This window comes from Chrysochloris asiatica, unplaced genomic scaffold (genome assembly GCF_000296735.1).
Source record: "Chrysochloris asiatica unplaced genomic scaffold, ChrAsi1.0 scaffold00032, whole genome shotgun sequence".
Classification (NCBI taxonomy): domain Eukaryota; kingdom Metazoa; phylum Chordata; class Mammalia; order Afrosoricida; family Chrysochloridae; genus Chrysochloris; species Chrysochloris asiatica.
Window position 1 is genome coordinate 20,256,712 of NW_006408550.1, and position 15,697 is coordinate 20,272,408.

Sequence of the window (15,697 nt, forward strand, 5' to 3'; positions counted from 1 at the left end):
ATTCCAGCTGGTAATATCCTTTTGTGACAACTCACCATGTCAATGGTCTTGAGATGACCGTATGAATAAACAATAGCATTGGGTGGATTTGCTACTGGCAGGAGGAATGCAAATGAAGTACACAGAGTAGAGGGGATCAAAATATAAAGTGGGTTCACTTGAATGGCTTCAGCCTGTTGGAAAAGATAAAAATGAAAATAAGTAAAATTGAGGGTAAACACCAGGTATCAAAATGAGCAGATTTACTAGGATAAACGTTTTCACAATCAGGTAGAAACTTGAAGCTATAAAATGATATTTGCATATATGCAATTATATCTTGAAGTACTTTTCCAGAAAACGTTTTTTTCTCTTTCTTTCTTTTGCTTACATGCCTATGGTAGTGTGGTAGTGGTGGTTGTGTGCCATGGAGTCGGTTCCATCTAAGCATTCTCGTATAGGGTTTCTGAGGTTGTACGTCTTTAGTATAGGCTTTCTGAGGTGGTAAATCTTAAAGGAGCAGAAAGTCTCATCTTTCTCCCATGGAGAAGCAACTAGTCATTTTGAACTGCTGACCTTGATGTTAACAGCCGAATTTGTAACCCACTACGCTACTATGTTTACTTTTATATGGTTGTTGTTGTTGTCAAGTGCCATCGAGTCGATTCCGACCTGTAGTGACCCTGTATAGGGTTTTCAAGGAGCAGCTGGTGAGCTTGAACCACCGACCTTGCAATTCAAATGGCTTTGAAGTCTGGTGCATTAATGCACAGCGCCACACCAGGACTCCTTTATATGGTTATAGACACCCATTTAAGTGTCTTACAGCCTAATTTATTTAGGAAGTTAATTTTTATTCAAGAAACTCAATTTTAAAATTGCAGCCATTAATTATTTACTTAATGCTAAGTACAATGCTGTGTGTGGGAGTTCTGGTATGACATTGTGGATTGATGCACTGGACTGCAAAGTTGGTTTGAACCACAAGGTTGGTGGTTCAGGCTCACCAATCACTCCTTGGAAACTCTGTACAGAGTCATTATGGGTTGGAAGCAACTCTACGGCACTTAACTACAACAATACCGATAATGCTGTGTGTGTATATACATATATATGTGATGTTGTGGAGTAAATTCCAACATACACAGCAAGTTTCTATTATATATGCATGTGTAGAATTTCCCCATAGGATTTCCGTGGCTAAAATCTTTATAAAGCAGATCTCCCACAAAGCTGCTGGATAAGTTCAAATTGTCCACCTTTCAGTTAGCAGCTGAGTTTTTAACTCTTACAACACTAGAGCTCTTGACACATTTGAAGGAAACTACAAATGTTCTTGGTAAAAATGGAATTAAGAACTAACCCTAAGAAAGAATGATCTTTATTAGCATTATCTGTAGAGCATATCGATCCCACATGTAGCATATAAAACATGCTCAGTATTTCTCTGAAGAAAAAACTTCAAGAATCCCATTGCACCATTGAAGGATTCAATATTATAGGCATAATATTGAATGACATTGGAACTATCGATAGAAGATGGAAGGAAAATTCAGAATCAGTATACCAAAAATAATTGGTTGATATTCGGTCATTTCAAGAGATACTATATGATCAAGGACCAAGGTAACTAAAGGAAGAATCCAAGTCACACTGAAGGCATTGGCAAAACAACAAGGCTCCAGGAATTGACAAAATGCCAATTGAAATGCTTCAACAAACTGATGCCATACTTACACCAATTCCAAAGAAAGGTGACCCAAAGGACTGTGGCAACTACCAAGCAATATCATTAATATCACATGCAAGTAAAATTTTGCTGAAGATAATTAAAAAATGAGTACAGCAATAAACTAAAATGGTGTTTTGATTGCCAGAAATTCAAGCTGTATTCAGAAGAGGACATGGAACTAAGGCTATCATTGCTGATGTCAGATGAGTCTTGGCTGAAAGCAGAGAATTCCATAAAGGTATTCACTTGTGATTTATCAACTATGCAAAGGCATTAAATTGTGTCAATAACAAACTATGGATAAGTAACCTGTACATAGACCAAGAGACAATCATTCAATCAGGACAAGGTGATTCTAAATTGTTTAAAACCAGGAAAAGGTGTGCATCAGGGTTGGATCCTTTCACCATAATCACTCAACGTGCATGCTGAGCAAATAATCTGGGAAATTGGAATATATAAAGAAGAACCTGCCATCAGAACTGGAGGAAGATTCATTAACAACCTGAGATATGCAGATGGCACAATTTGCTTGCTTGAAGTGAAGAGAACTTGAAATACTTACTGATAAAGATAAAAAAAAAAACTAGTCTTCAGTATGAGTTGCATGTCAATGTAAAGAAAACAAAAATCCTCACAACTGTTTATCATGAAAAACAGAGAAAAAATTGAAGTTGTCAAATACTTCATTTTAGTTGGATCCATAATCAATGCTCATGGGAAGCAGCAGTGAAGAAATCAGACAATGTATTGCATTAGGCAAATCTGCTGCAAAAAAATCTCTTGAAGAGCTAAGATATCACATTGAGTATTAAGGTGCCCCTGTGGCACTGTGGGTTAATGTGCCAGACTGCAAAGACATTTGAACTGCAAGGTCGGTGGTTCAAACTCATCAGCTGTTCCTCGGAAACCCTATATAGGGTCGCTATGGGTAGGCACCGACTTGACTCGATGGCACTTAACAACAACAACCCAACCCATGGTATTTTCAGTTGCTTCATATGCCTGTGAAAGTTGGACAATGAATAAGCAAGACCATAGAAGAATCTACACGTTTGAATTATGGTTTTGGAAAAGAATATGAAAAGTACTATGGATGGCCAGAAGAACTATAGCCAGAGTGCTCCTTAGAAGCGAGAATGGTAAGATTTGTTTCTCATGCTTTGGACATGTTGTAAGGAGGTACCAGTTCTTGAAAAAGGACATCATTCTTGAAAAAGTGGAGGGTCAGTGAAAAACAGGAAGCTTGCCAATAAGATGGCCTCACACAGTGACACAGTGGAAGCAACAGTGGCCTCAAACATAACACTGTGACAATGATTCAAGACTGCTCAGTATTTCATTCTATTGTGCATCGGGTTGCTGTGAGTCTGAACTGACTCAACAGTACCTAACAATAACAAAAGCATATAGTATAAAATACGTGGAAAGATTCCATTATTTTTTAATTCCATTTTTCAAGCTCAGTCATATATATGTATAAGTCACAAGGTTGACTTTCTAACTTTATCTTGGTGGGTTTCCTGAGAGTAAACAGCAGAGTATGAAATGGAAACATTCTCAATTGTCATCCAAGAAAAAGTTCAAAAGTCAACCATCAGCTGAGAAATGGATGCTTACAGTTTCCTGGGATTCTCAAGGGCCAGTATTGGAACACTATCAGGAAGAAAGGTTCACAAGCAATTATAGTCAAATGCTCACTGAAAAGAGAAAACCTAAACTTTGAACTAAAATGCAGAGGACTGCTATCTAAGGGCATTATGCTCCTGCATGACAATACATGTTCACACACCTCAGCCAAAACTTTGACACTTTGCAAAAACTTCATTTTGAGGTATTAAAGCATCTTCCCTATAGTCCTGATATTGCTCCACTGGACTTTCAGCTGTTTGTTCCCCTGAAAGCAGCCCTTCGAGGATGAAGATTCACTTCTGCTGAAGAAGGAAAGACAGCAGTACATTTGTGGCTCACAGCTTAGCCTGAAACATTTTTTAATAAGGGAATACGAAAGCTTGGTGACAGATGGACAAAGTATATTAAAAAGCAAGGAAATTATGTTGAAAAATGATGTATTTGTCTTTTCTAAAAGTTGATTAAAACAAATTCTACAGCCAGAGAGCAGTTAATTTTTGACTCACCCTCATGTATATATGCATGTGTGTGTGTGTGTGTGTGTGGTTTTGACTTTTAACTTTGCCTTAAGGCTCCTCCACCCTTATCAAAGCTTATTTAAATGAAGATATGTATAAGGTAACTTAAAAAAGTTACACAGAATTTAAAAATAATGGGATTGCTCCGAAGTCCCCTTGTGATATGTGAAGTTCCGTGATGCTGAAAAACAGAAGCCATCTAGGTGGAGAGAAGAAAAGAGGACAGTCTTCCTGTGTGTCACCTAGCACCTCTGCTTCTTCTTTATTCATCTTCCCTGAGCCACTAGAGAACTTTTTCTAATATATTTAAGCTTGAATCTAAACTGAAACCTAGTTCTTCATTCACTTGAAAATCACTTCTAAGTGATAGGAAGGAATCACTTCTAAGTGATAGGAAGGAATCACTTCTAAGAAAACTAGGAATAATCTGCAGCAAAAGACATGTCAGTGTTAGAGATCTAAAGTTGACAGGAAAACTGACCATCAAAACCTTGCAACTGTAATGAACCCAGGCTGGTCCTCTCATTTTTCTTCCAATGAAGAAACAATAGGAGAGAAGGTAGGTAGTTGTTCATTTAAGATCAGGAGTTTGAACAGGGGAAAAAACTGGTTTCTGATGCCCAGATCTCTTTTTTTTTTTTTTAATGAAGGCTAATATAAATTTCTCTTTTAATTAATTCTAGAAGGACATATGAGGCAAAAACAAAAATGAAACTACACCACAAAATGAGAACCAACATTCCAAAGTAGATCCCTGCTCTTGGTCAACAGTGACAGGGCATTAACTGGAATACTCACCAATGGAGATAATATTGGGAGAACAAGAGTTATAGTGGCTGGGTTGCTGGCGACCTCTGTTAAAGATGTCACGATCAAAGAAGATACCAGAATTATTAGCCACACTGGTAAGGAACCTAGAGGAGATAATTTATTTGCTATCCAATTTGACAGTCCTGACACCTATAAAACAAATTTGCCATACTTGTTATTTGTTCATAATTCATTTGATAAAAAAGACACAATTTCAACACATTAAAATTAAATTTACTCTCAGGGTTGTTCCTAAAATACAATTTTAATCTATATTTTTCTGAAATTGGGTAGGTCTGAGTGGCTGACATTGGCAAGCTCTTAGATTGTACTACCAATCTGCTTTAAGAAATGTGATTTATTCTCTTCATTTTTTCAATTCAATTTTAATTTCATTAAATTTACATATGGGTATTGTAATAAGTCATTTAGTACACTCTGGTCTACATTTTCCCAAATCTAAATTATATTTCCCCCATCACTCGTCTGTCAGTTTGTCATTCTGTGGTAGCTTGTGAGTTGCTGTGATTCTGGAAGCTCTGCCACTGGTATTTTAAATACTAACAGGGTCACATGGTTGACAGGTTTCAGACAAGCTTCCCGATGAAGACAGACTAGGAAGAAGGCGAGATGAACTACTTCTGAATATTTAGTTACTGAAACATTATGAATAGCAGAGAAAAACTGTCAGATATGGAGCCAGAAAATAAGCCCCTCAGGTTGGAAGGCACTCAAAATGCAACTGGGAAAGAGCTGCCTCCTCAAAGTAGAGTTGACCGTGATGTCGTGACTGGAGTAAAGCTCATGGGAGAAAAGCATGCGGGACCTTCATTTGCTGATGGAGCACGCTCAAAATGAAGAGAGCTGTAAACATCCATTGAAAATCAGAACATGGAATGTACAAAGTATGAATCTGGGAATATTGGAAGTTGTCAAAAATGAAATGGAATGCATAAACATCGATATCTTTAGGCACTAGTGAGCTGAAATGGACTGGTATTGACCATTTTGAACCTGATGACCACATGGTTTACTATGCTGGAAATGACAAATTGAAGAGGAATGGTGTTGCATTTATTGTCAAAAAGAACATATCCAGATCAGTCATGAAGTACAATGCTGTCTGTGATAGGCTAATATACATGTGTCTACAGGGAAGCCCAGTTAATACCACTATTATTCAAAATTACACACAAACCTCTAAAGCCAGTGAGGATGAAATAGAAGAATTCTACCAACTTCTTCAATCTGAAATTGATCAAACATGTAATCAAGATGTATTGATCATTACTGGTGATTGGAATGCAGAGGTTGGGAGCAAAGAGGAAGGATCAGTAGTTGGAAAATATGGCCTTGGTGCTAGAAATGATGCTGGAGAATGCATGATAGAATTCTGTAAAACCAATGATTTGTTCATTTCAAATACCTTCTTTAGACAGCATAAGAGATGACTATGCACATGGGCCTCACCAGATGGAATACATAGAAATGTGGAAATCATCGGACAATCTCTTTGATACCCCATGCGAGTAAAGTTTCACTAAAGGTAATACAGAAACAGCTGTAAGCATACATTGACAGAGAACTTCCAGAGGTTCAAGCTGGATTCAGAAGAGGCCATGGAATGAGGCATATCATTGCTGATGTCCGATGGATCTAGACTGAAAGCAAAGAATATCAGAAAGATGTTTACCTGTGCTTTATTGACTACACAAAGGCTTTTGATTGTGTAGATCATGACAAGCTATGGCCAATATTGCAAAGGATGAGTATTCCGGAACACTTAATTGTGCTCATGAAGAATCTGTACATGGACCAAGAGGCAATTGTTTGAACAGAACATGGGAACACTGAATGGTTTAAAATTAAGAAAGGTGTGCAACAAGGTTGTATTCTTTCACCATTCATATTCAACCTGTATGCTGAGCAAATAAACTGAGAAGCTGGATTGTATGAAGAAAAAAGTGGCTTCAAGGTCTAAGGAAGACTCATTAAGAACCTGCAATATGCAGATGATACAACCTTGCTTGCTAAAAATGAAGAGGACTTAAAAGGTTTACTGATGAAGGTCAAAGAGCACAGCCTTCAGTATGGATTGCATCTCAATGTAAAGAAAACACAAATCCTCACTACTGGACCAATAAAAACATTCTTATCAATGGATAAATGATTGAAGTTGTCAAAGACTTCATTCTTCTTGGATCAACTATCAACACTCATGGAAGCAGTAATCAAGAAATCAGATGACATATTGCATTGGGCAAATCAGCTGCACAAGACCTTTCTAAAGTGTTGAAGAGCAAAGATGTCAGCTTGAGCACTAAGGTGTGCCTGACCCAAGTCATGGAATGTTCAATAACCTCATATGCATGCGAAAGCTGAACAGTGAATAAGGAAGACAATAGAAGAATCGATGCTTTTGAGTTATGGTGTTGGAGGAGAATATTGAAAGTGCCATGGGCTGCCAAAAGAACCAACAGATCTGTGTTGGAAGAAGTGCAGCCAGAGTGCTCATTGGAGGTCAGGATGGCCAAAGTTGGTCTCTCATGCTTCGGACATATTGTCTGGAGGGACCAGTTGCTGGAGAAGGATATCGTGTTTTGTAAGGTGGAGGGTCAGAGAAAAAGAGGACGACCCCCAATGAGATGGATTGGCAAAGTGGCAGCATCAATGGGCTGAAGCATGGCAAAAAATGTGAGGTTGGCCCAGGACTGGGTAGTGTTTCATTCTGTTGTGCATTGGGTTGCTATGAGTTGGTACCGACTAAATGGCACCTAACAACAAGAACAGCAGTATAGGAAGTCCTGGTGTGGTGGTATAGGACAAGCACTAAACCACAGGGTTCGTTTGAACCACAACACTGGTGGCTCAAATTCAACAGCCACTCCTTGGAAACATGGTTGCTATGAGTCAGAACAAACTTGATGGCACTTAACAACAACAATGCAGGCGCCCTGGTGTGGCACTGTAGGATAAACACAGGAATGTTAACCACAAGGACACCAGTTCAAACCCACTAGCTGCTTCTCAAAAATCCAATTCAGGGTCACTATGTGTCAGAACTAACTCAATAACACTTAACAACAACAACAGGGCAGTGAGATCATGTTAAAAGGAAATCAGGGAGTATTTAAGAGAGAGGGATTTGTAATGAGTTGAACACCTTATTAGCTGCTCTAACTTCATTCCCGACTTGAAGAAGTATTTGGTGCTGGACCTTTACTAGACTAATGACAATTTGTGCCAAATTTAAACACATTAATAATCTCCAAATCTGTGTAAAGCCAGTTTCTAGGGGCAGATTTATCCCTAATCATATTTTTGAAGCTAATTCTTTTGATCCTTGTGTTCATGCGGGGGGGGGGGGGTTTTCTGACCATTCCATAGAGACCTGATGATATGTTTTATGATATTTTAGCAAATTAGACCTCTTTCCATGGTTCCCCTTAACCTCCAGCTGAGAGAACCTAATTCATCAGGCTAATCCCACCCTTTTCATTTCCTTTGATGCTGGCTACTCTGGGGTCTGACCAATGCTTTTAAAACCACAGTGATCATCTGGGGTCCAATCCAGACTGACATTCTGGGGAGGAGAAATGAAAAAAAAAAATTCACATCAATATCAGACTTTCTGATTCTAATTTCACAACAATTCAGATAAACAGACATAGAGATGAAAGTTATTTATCCTGAGAAACCCGATCTTGTTGAAACAGTGGGGAAGAAGAGCGCATTTATTTTATATTTCTCATTTCTATTTGGGGTGTCTGTGAGACAAGCCAAATCTAGGCCTAAAAGATATTTTAAGTGGCACTCCAAATTGAGACAGTTTCTAAGATTTATAGCTATTACTAAATTCTCATACTGAAAGCTCAGTATCCAAATGCTACATAGGAAAAATTCACAGTGAAGTCAGAAGCAAAGATGAGAAGGACTAGCTATTGGTATGGAAAAAACAACACAGTGACCCCATCGGACAAAGGAAAATTGCTCCAGTACATATTTCCAGGAACAGACAACTTACTCTTTTTCCCCATGAAGCAGCTGATATATGTGAACCTCTGACCTGTGGTAAGCAGTAAAATCATGAGCACACTGTTCTAACAGGGCTGTTTAAGTCAGAAACAAAAAACAGAAGAACAGAAGAGACAGGAAGGGGAAGGAAGAGAGGAGAAGAAGAGAGTTATTGAGAGGAGAAGAGGAGAGTTATTGATTTTATTGTTGTTGTTAAGTGCCGTCGAGTTGGTTCTAATCCATAGCAACCCTGTAAAGGGTTTCTGAGGAGCAGCTGGTGAATTTGAACCACCGACCTTACAGTTCAAATGGCTTTGCAGTCCAGCACATCAACCCACAGTGCCACACCAGGACCCTGTATTGATCTTAAGAAGTATAAAAATTTAACTGCCTGAACATTGTTCTTGTCAATGTTTTCAATTTGAGAATTGGAGGCTGGAGAAAGAAATGAGTCACCATGAACTTTTGAGTATTTCAGAAGAGAATATAAACTCCAGAAATGAGAAGTTTTTAAGTAATCAAAGGGTAAAGAATTTTAAAGGAATTTTTGGAGAAAATGAACAGGGCACTTCAAAAAGACAAGAGCCTCCCCAGATTACTAATTTTTAACAACCGGATAAATAAGACACAGAAACAACCGACATTATTCCTTGTGATGTTAGAATTGCTTCCTAAGATGATATACAGTATTAGACAAGCCTATACGAAACACTCTCTTAACTTTTTAATAAAGATTTAAAAAGTGTCTTTAATGCTAATCTAATTGTCCTTCTCCTTTGATAACAAGAACACCATGATATTTTGAAGAGAAGTCTAGAAACTACTCAAATTCATCATGAAATAAGACAAAATTATATGCAAACAAAAACTACGCTCACTAGGAATCATTTTACATATTATTTTCATTTTTTTTTTCCTTAATAAGTGTGGCACTGTGGGCTAATACACTGGACTGCAAAGTTGATATGAACCACAAGGTCACTGGTTCAAACTCGCCAGCTGCTCCTTGTAAACACTATACAGGGTCACTATAGATTAGAACCAACTCAATGGCACTTAACAACTACAAGCTAGTCTTCTAATACAATTCCATGAATTAATAATTTTAATCTTCTTTGCTTTATTTCTTTTGTCATATTGGAGCACCATAAAAAAATGTTTTATGCTTGTATTCTGTAAAAATTCTTGAACTCTGAACTCAGTTCTTCTGTGTGATAAACTCACTGGTGATTCTTGCAATCTGTATTATTAAAATGATAGAATATAGATGAATATGCCCAAACCCAAATGTCTCTGTGTTTTTCTTTTGAATAGTCTTGCTAATTGTTCAATATCCTATACACCGAGTATTACCTCACAGCCGTCTGCCAGGGCAAACCCTCCACCGACAAGAATGGCTATATCCCAGGGCATAAATGCCTGGAATTCTTTCCAAGTAATCAGTGGAGAATAATCAAAAGCAACTGTAAAACAAATGTCCTAGAGTTACATATGGCTTAAAATATGACAATATCACATTTTAATTCAAAATACTGAATAACCATCTTACAGGAAGTTTATATTATTCCTATATGCTATAACTTAGAAAAACCTCTTAGGTAATATCATACAATAAATTTAGATAAATATAACATTGTCATCAGTAATGTTATTCATACATTTAGTCATTCATTCTACTAACTCTATGTCTACTATGAGTCACATATATAGTGAATTACACAGTTTTTTAAAATGTAAAATGTAATGTTCCATTGGATTTGATGACACAGTGTACTAATATAATTATTACAACTAATTATTTGTTTCATTTACTGAAAGGTAAGTGAGCTTGAATCTCTTACTGATGAAGATAAAAGACTGCAGCCTTTGATATGGAATATTTATCTACATAAAGAAAACAAAAATCCTCACAACTGGACCAATAAGCAGTATCATGATAAATGGTAGACATATTGAAATTGTCAAGGATTTCATAAACAACATTCACGGAAGCCCCAGTCAAGAAATCAAATGATGTTGCATTGGGCAAATCTGCTTCAAAAGACCTCTCTAAAGTGTTAAACATAAAGATGTCACCTTAAGGCCTAAGAGGCACCTGACCGAAGCCATAGTATTTTAAATCCCCTCATATGCATACAAAACTGAACAATAAATAAAAAAGACAGAAGAATTGATGCCTTTGAGTTATAGTATTGGCAAAGAGCATTGACTATAGCTCAAACTGTCAGAAAAGTAAACAAATCTATCTGGGACAAAGTAAAGTCAGACTGTTCTTTACAAGTGAGGGTAGTGAGCCATATTCCCACAGACTTTGGACATGTTATACAGAGGGATCAATCTCAAAATTTGCTACAGCCAGGCCTTGGAACTTTGACTGTAATAGGCAGAGTCCTAAAGGTCTCTATGAGTAAAAATACATATATTGCAACATATTATTAAAGACCATGTTTGTGTGATATTTTAATCTGGAGTAAAGAACAAAGGTGTGTTTTTACACTATGATGGTTACATATATCATATCTTAGATATCAGACACTTATATATGATTGCTCAAAGATACAGGTAAGCCAAACCAACCCAACTGTATGAATCCCAGTTCCATTCCTATAAAATACCCACCCTTACAAGATTATTCTCTATTATAACCATTTGTCTCACACAGACAACACAGGAATTCAACCGCCCAAAACATGTATGAAAAATAAATATGGAAGATGTCTATGTTTAAGTAGTGTGTGTGTGTGTGTGTGTTTTTCTAGGGGCATGTGTTTGCAAAAGTGCATGTTTCTCTGCATAGGTGTTGTAAATACAATGGATGCTCTCAGAATATCTTCCCTTTCAGTGGAACAACAGCTTATGACTTGTGTGATATGGATTTGTATGTTTTCAGGATGACTATGGAGTCTCTGGTAGCGTAGTGGTTACGAATCGGGCTGCGAACCTTAAGGTCAGCGGTTCGAAACTACCAGCTGCTCCACGGAAGAAAGATGAGGCTTTCTACTCCCGTAAAGATTTACACCCTCGGAAACCCTATACAGGGTCGCTATGGGTCGGAACCGACTCGATGGCACATAACAACAACAACAAATGGAGTCCTGGTGTGGTGTTGTGGGTTAATGCGCCAGACTGCAAAGCCGTTTGAACTGTAAGGTCGGCAGTTCAAGCTCACCAGCTGCTCCTTGGAAACCCTATACCGGGTCGCTATGGGTCAGCATCCACTCAATGGCACTTAACAACAACAAATGAGACTGTAAATACTCTTTCCCTTTGAATTCATTACCTTTTTAACATTTATTATCAAGGACTAATCACAAAGTAATGACTGTTGCTAAGTCTGACTATGGCAGGGAAGGACACTTTTTACAGATCAAACAGTACCTCTTGTGACAGAGCCCTAGTCGTGGTACCTAAAGGAATTGAGTGACCCCTTCTGTCAAGAGGCTTCCCCTTGTGGGTAGAGAACACATTCTGGCTAAATTGGGGTTGTAGTGTGCCACTGTGGTCAGGTAACCCAGAGGCTGTATCTGCATGCCCATCTTTCTATTCTAAATGCCAACGGAAACCAATAGGGCATAGTTTTATTCTTTTGTTGAATTCATTCAGAATTATTAATGGTACTTAACCAATTTCTCCAGTGGGTGTAGTTTTAGTTAATCTCTTAGCTGGAATAAGGAAAAACAGGAGTCCTACAACCAAGGCAACAGTTGAATCTGTTGCAAAACCTGGGTACCTAAAAAAGGACAAATGAATGTATTAAAACACGGATCGATAATTTACTACATGAGCTAAACATCAGTTGATTATGATAATAGTATATAAGTAGCTGTGGTGGTCTAGTTCATTTACTCTGCATAATCTTTTCTAAAATCTATTGATTTCCACTTAAATAGTATGTTTTCATAGAACTGAAAATTTTCACTACCATATTTTCATATATTTCTCTTTATTTTCAATACCATGTATATATGCACATGCTGATATACTAGGCCAACTTGGAAATTTTTCCTTTGGGATAATCTTACAGATTTCTGTTCATTTCATCTATGGTGGTGGTGGTTATGTGCTGTGGAGTCAGTTCTGACTCATAGTGACCCTGTATATGTTTTCTGAGACTGTAAATCTCTACAGAAACAGAAAGCCTCATCTTTCTCCTGTGGAACCGCTGGTAGTTTTGAACTGCTGACCTTGGGATTAGCAGCCCGACTCGTAACCACTATGCTAAGTAAGTTATTTCTTAAATATTAGATTGGCAGAGAAGTGAGGATGACACAATTTCTAAATTAGGCAAAGCCCTATGTGCTTGACTTGTAACATCTTTCTATTGAATTATGGATAAGCATGACTGTTTCTAGATACCCTAAAACTCTTGTGCAAATTGTCCAAAAGAATTTATCTGTTTTCCAAGCTGCAGCACCTGCTTCTGCTGGTATAGACCTGAGTCATATCAAACAAATGAAATCAACCCATTTCAATCTGTATATGCTATGAAATTCAATCAAGAATATTAATTGCTAGCATGGCTTCTGAGATGTCCTTCAACAATCTAAACAAATTAAGAGTGCTTCAGAAACAGATGGGGTCTTAGAATCACCAGACCATTCTAGCAAATAAGATAGCTTTCCCAAATCCTCAACAATTACAAAGCACCTGGAGACAGGATATAAGTGAAATAGGTATAAATGTTTAGAATTCAGTTTTAAAAGTCAGAAATATTAACTAATGTACCTTTATAACATGAGAAGAAATATGTAAATTATAGAAATTACTTCCTTTTCACTATGCAATGTGTTTAAATTCTGGAAGCTCAATATTCCTATAATTCACTTGGAAATATTAATAAAACAAATGCATTATATTTCTCAGACTAATAATCTTTTAAGCAATCTGTTTCTTAAATATTGAACTATTATCTTTCATTATTGAGTAGAAAGCTACCTCGGCATCCTTAATTCTATAAGTTTGACCATTATTTATAATTGTATTGTTCTTTATTTTCTTATTTCAGATATAATATTAGATGGGATTTTTGCCATATTGGGTCAGGCATCATGTAACCTGATTTGTTTTATATGAAAAGACACATTGAATTCAGTCCAAGTATAAGCAGATGGAATGAAAACATTAGGTGGTAGCTATAAATCTTGATACATCATTCTTGCTCTGGAGATTCTGCACACCTATTTTACTGAGGATATAGTTTAAATAGAGTCAGGTCATCTACATTGAAATAACTTATTTTCAAAGTATTTTAAAAACTATTATTATTATTACATTATTTTCTAGCTTGTCATGTAGTAAACTATATGACAAAATATTTAGTGTTGCAAAATATTAGCATTATAAAATTTTGATTTTCTTTGGGTTTGCTTTGGATTTACTTGATATATTTATATTTATATTTCAATTTTCACCCTCTCTCAATCCTTTGTTAATTCTCCTATTGTTTTCTCTCAGATTTTTAGGTAACATGAGCATCTGCCCATAGCAAAATACACTATTTTCCTGCTACAAACATAACATCTCTTGAATTATTTTCCCATTCCATAAGGAACAGAAATTAGAAACTGATTGTATTGCATATCCTATTGGGATTTCTTATTGTTTTTTATTAGCTATCATCTGATTTATTTTAGTTCCTACATTCTGGTGATTAAAGAACCATCTCTATACCTAGGGTGGTAGGACTATGATTGTATAAAGGGGGAGGGATTCTTTTTTACATTGACCTTGGTCTTATTACAAAACGAAGCGTGAATCGAACTATTCAACTGTTCTTGGTTTAAATGATTGGGGGATGCTTTTTGTTAAGAACCTTCCAAAAAAACAAAAAAAGAAAGAAAGAAATCATTAAAAGGTGAAGCTGATCCTTTAAAACATGTCCCTGTATTGTGCTGCTTGACTTGCATGGTCACAAGGAACTTGGATTCAGTCTTTGCATCTTTAAAAAAAATGTTGGCAAGGCCTGTATGGCCAGAAGGCTGGTATTCAGGGAGGGAGGAATTCCTTCATCCCAAGTGGGCAGGGTATAATTTTGGTTCCTGCCTAAAAATATATGAAAATTTTGCTGGGTATGTGAGACAGGAAATCCAAATCAGAAATCTGTTAAACTGAATCTGGGTACTTTAGTCAAAGACAGATTTGGAACACAAATCTCAAAACCAAATTATGTTGGTATGTAGGATGACCCTTAATATGGAAATTTATGCTAAACTCTTCCTCTTCACTCAACATGACTCAGCCATGGCTTCTACTATATAAGATACTGAGATATAAAATTAACTCTGACCTAGCTTCTAATATTGGATTCTAAAATCAGTCTTATTAGTCATTCATGAATTTCTTATCTATAAAACACAGGGTGGGTTGAATTTGTAGTGAACTAGTATAACAACGAACATACAGAAAAAGACAAGATGTGGAACCAAGTAAATAGTCCTCCACAGAAGTTAAAGGGTCAAGTTGGCAAAAATCACAGAATATAAATTCATATCATATTATTAAGAAGAATTGAGTGGCACTTATTTTGTATAATACACATCATAGTTTCTGAAGCAGTTGACTTGATAGAATATTGAAATGGCCGTTTGGAGACTTGGCTATAGCACTATATATAGGTAACAATACCTTGCAAGGCTGAGCAATGCCCCCCAAAAAAGCTGAATATGCTCTATATCAGCATCTGTTTATGGATGTTTCTCCCATAGATTGGATTCAAAGGTGGAAGTAGGAATGATACCACCTACTGTTATCTCTAGCAAAACTTTTGCTTTCTGTCCATACGATTTTATGCTATGGAGGTTCAGAGGTCTTAGTTCCAGAGAAGACATAAAATGATGCTTTTAAGAAGGAAGCTAAAGGAAGGTAGAATCTCCACTGAGTAGTATCCAATCTGTCTAGGCGGGGCTAATAAAATGAAATGAGGATAGGTCTCTTGTGATACAATAGTGAATAATTAGTATCAGGACTGATTGTGAGGGTTGGAAATGTAAAGGTAGACATTTAGTAGCAAAGA

General features: G+C 36.9%; 1 protein-coding gene across 1 annotated transcript in view; it reads right to left on the reverse strand.

Moving 5' to 3' along the window:
- Window positions 1–15,697, reverse strand: part of SLC13A1 (solute carrier family 13 (sodium/sulfate symporter), member 1) — a 114,943-nt gene that overhangs the window by 5,778 nt on the left and 93,468 nt on the right. Inside the window, exons 11-14 of the mRNA XM_006859331.1 lie at window positions 12,309–12,415; window positions 10,039–10,148; window positions 4,660–4,821; window positions 36–173 (exon numbers count right to left, since the gene is read on the reverse strand). Coding sequence (XP_006859393.1) covers window positions 36–173; window positions 4,660–4,821; window positions 10,039–10,148; window positions 12,309–12,415 — 517 coding nt within the window. The remainder of the gene's footprint in view (window positions 1–35; window positions 174–4,659; window positions 4,822–10,038; window positions 10,149–12,308; window positions 12,416–15,697) is intronic.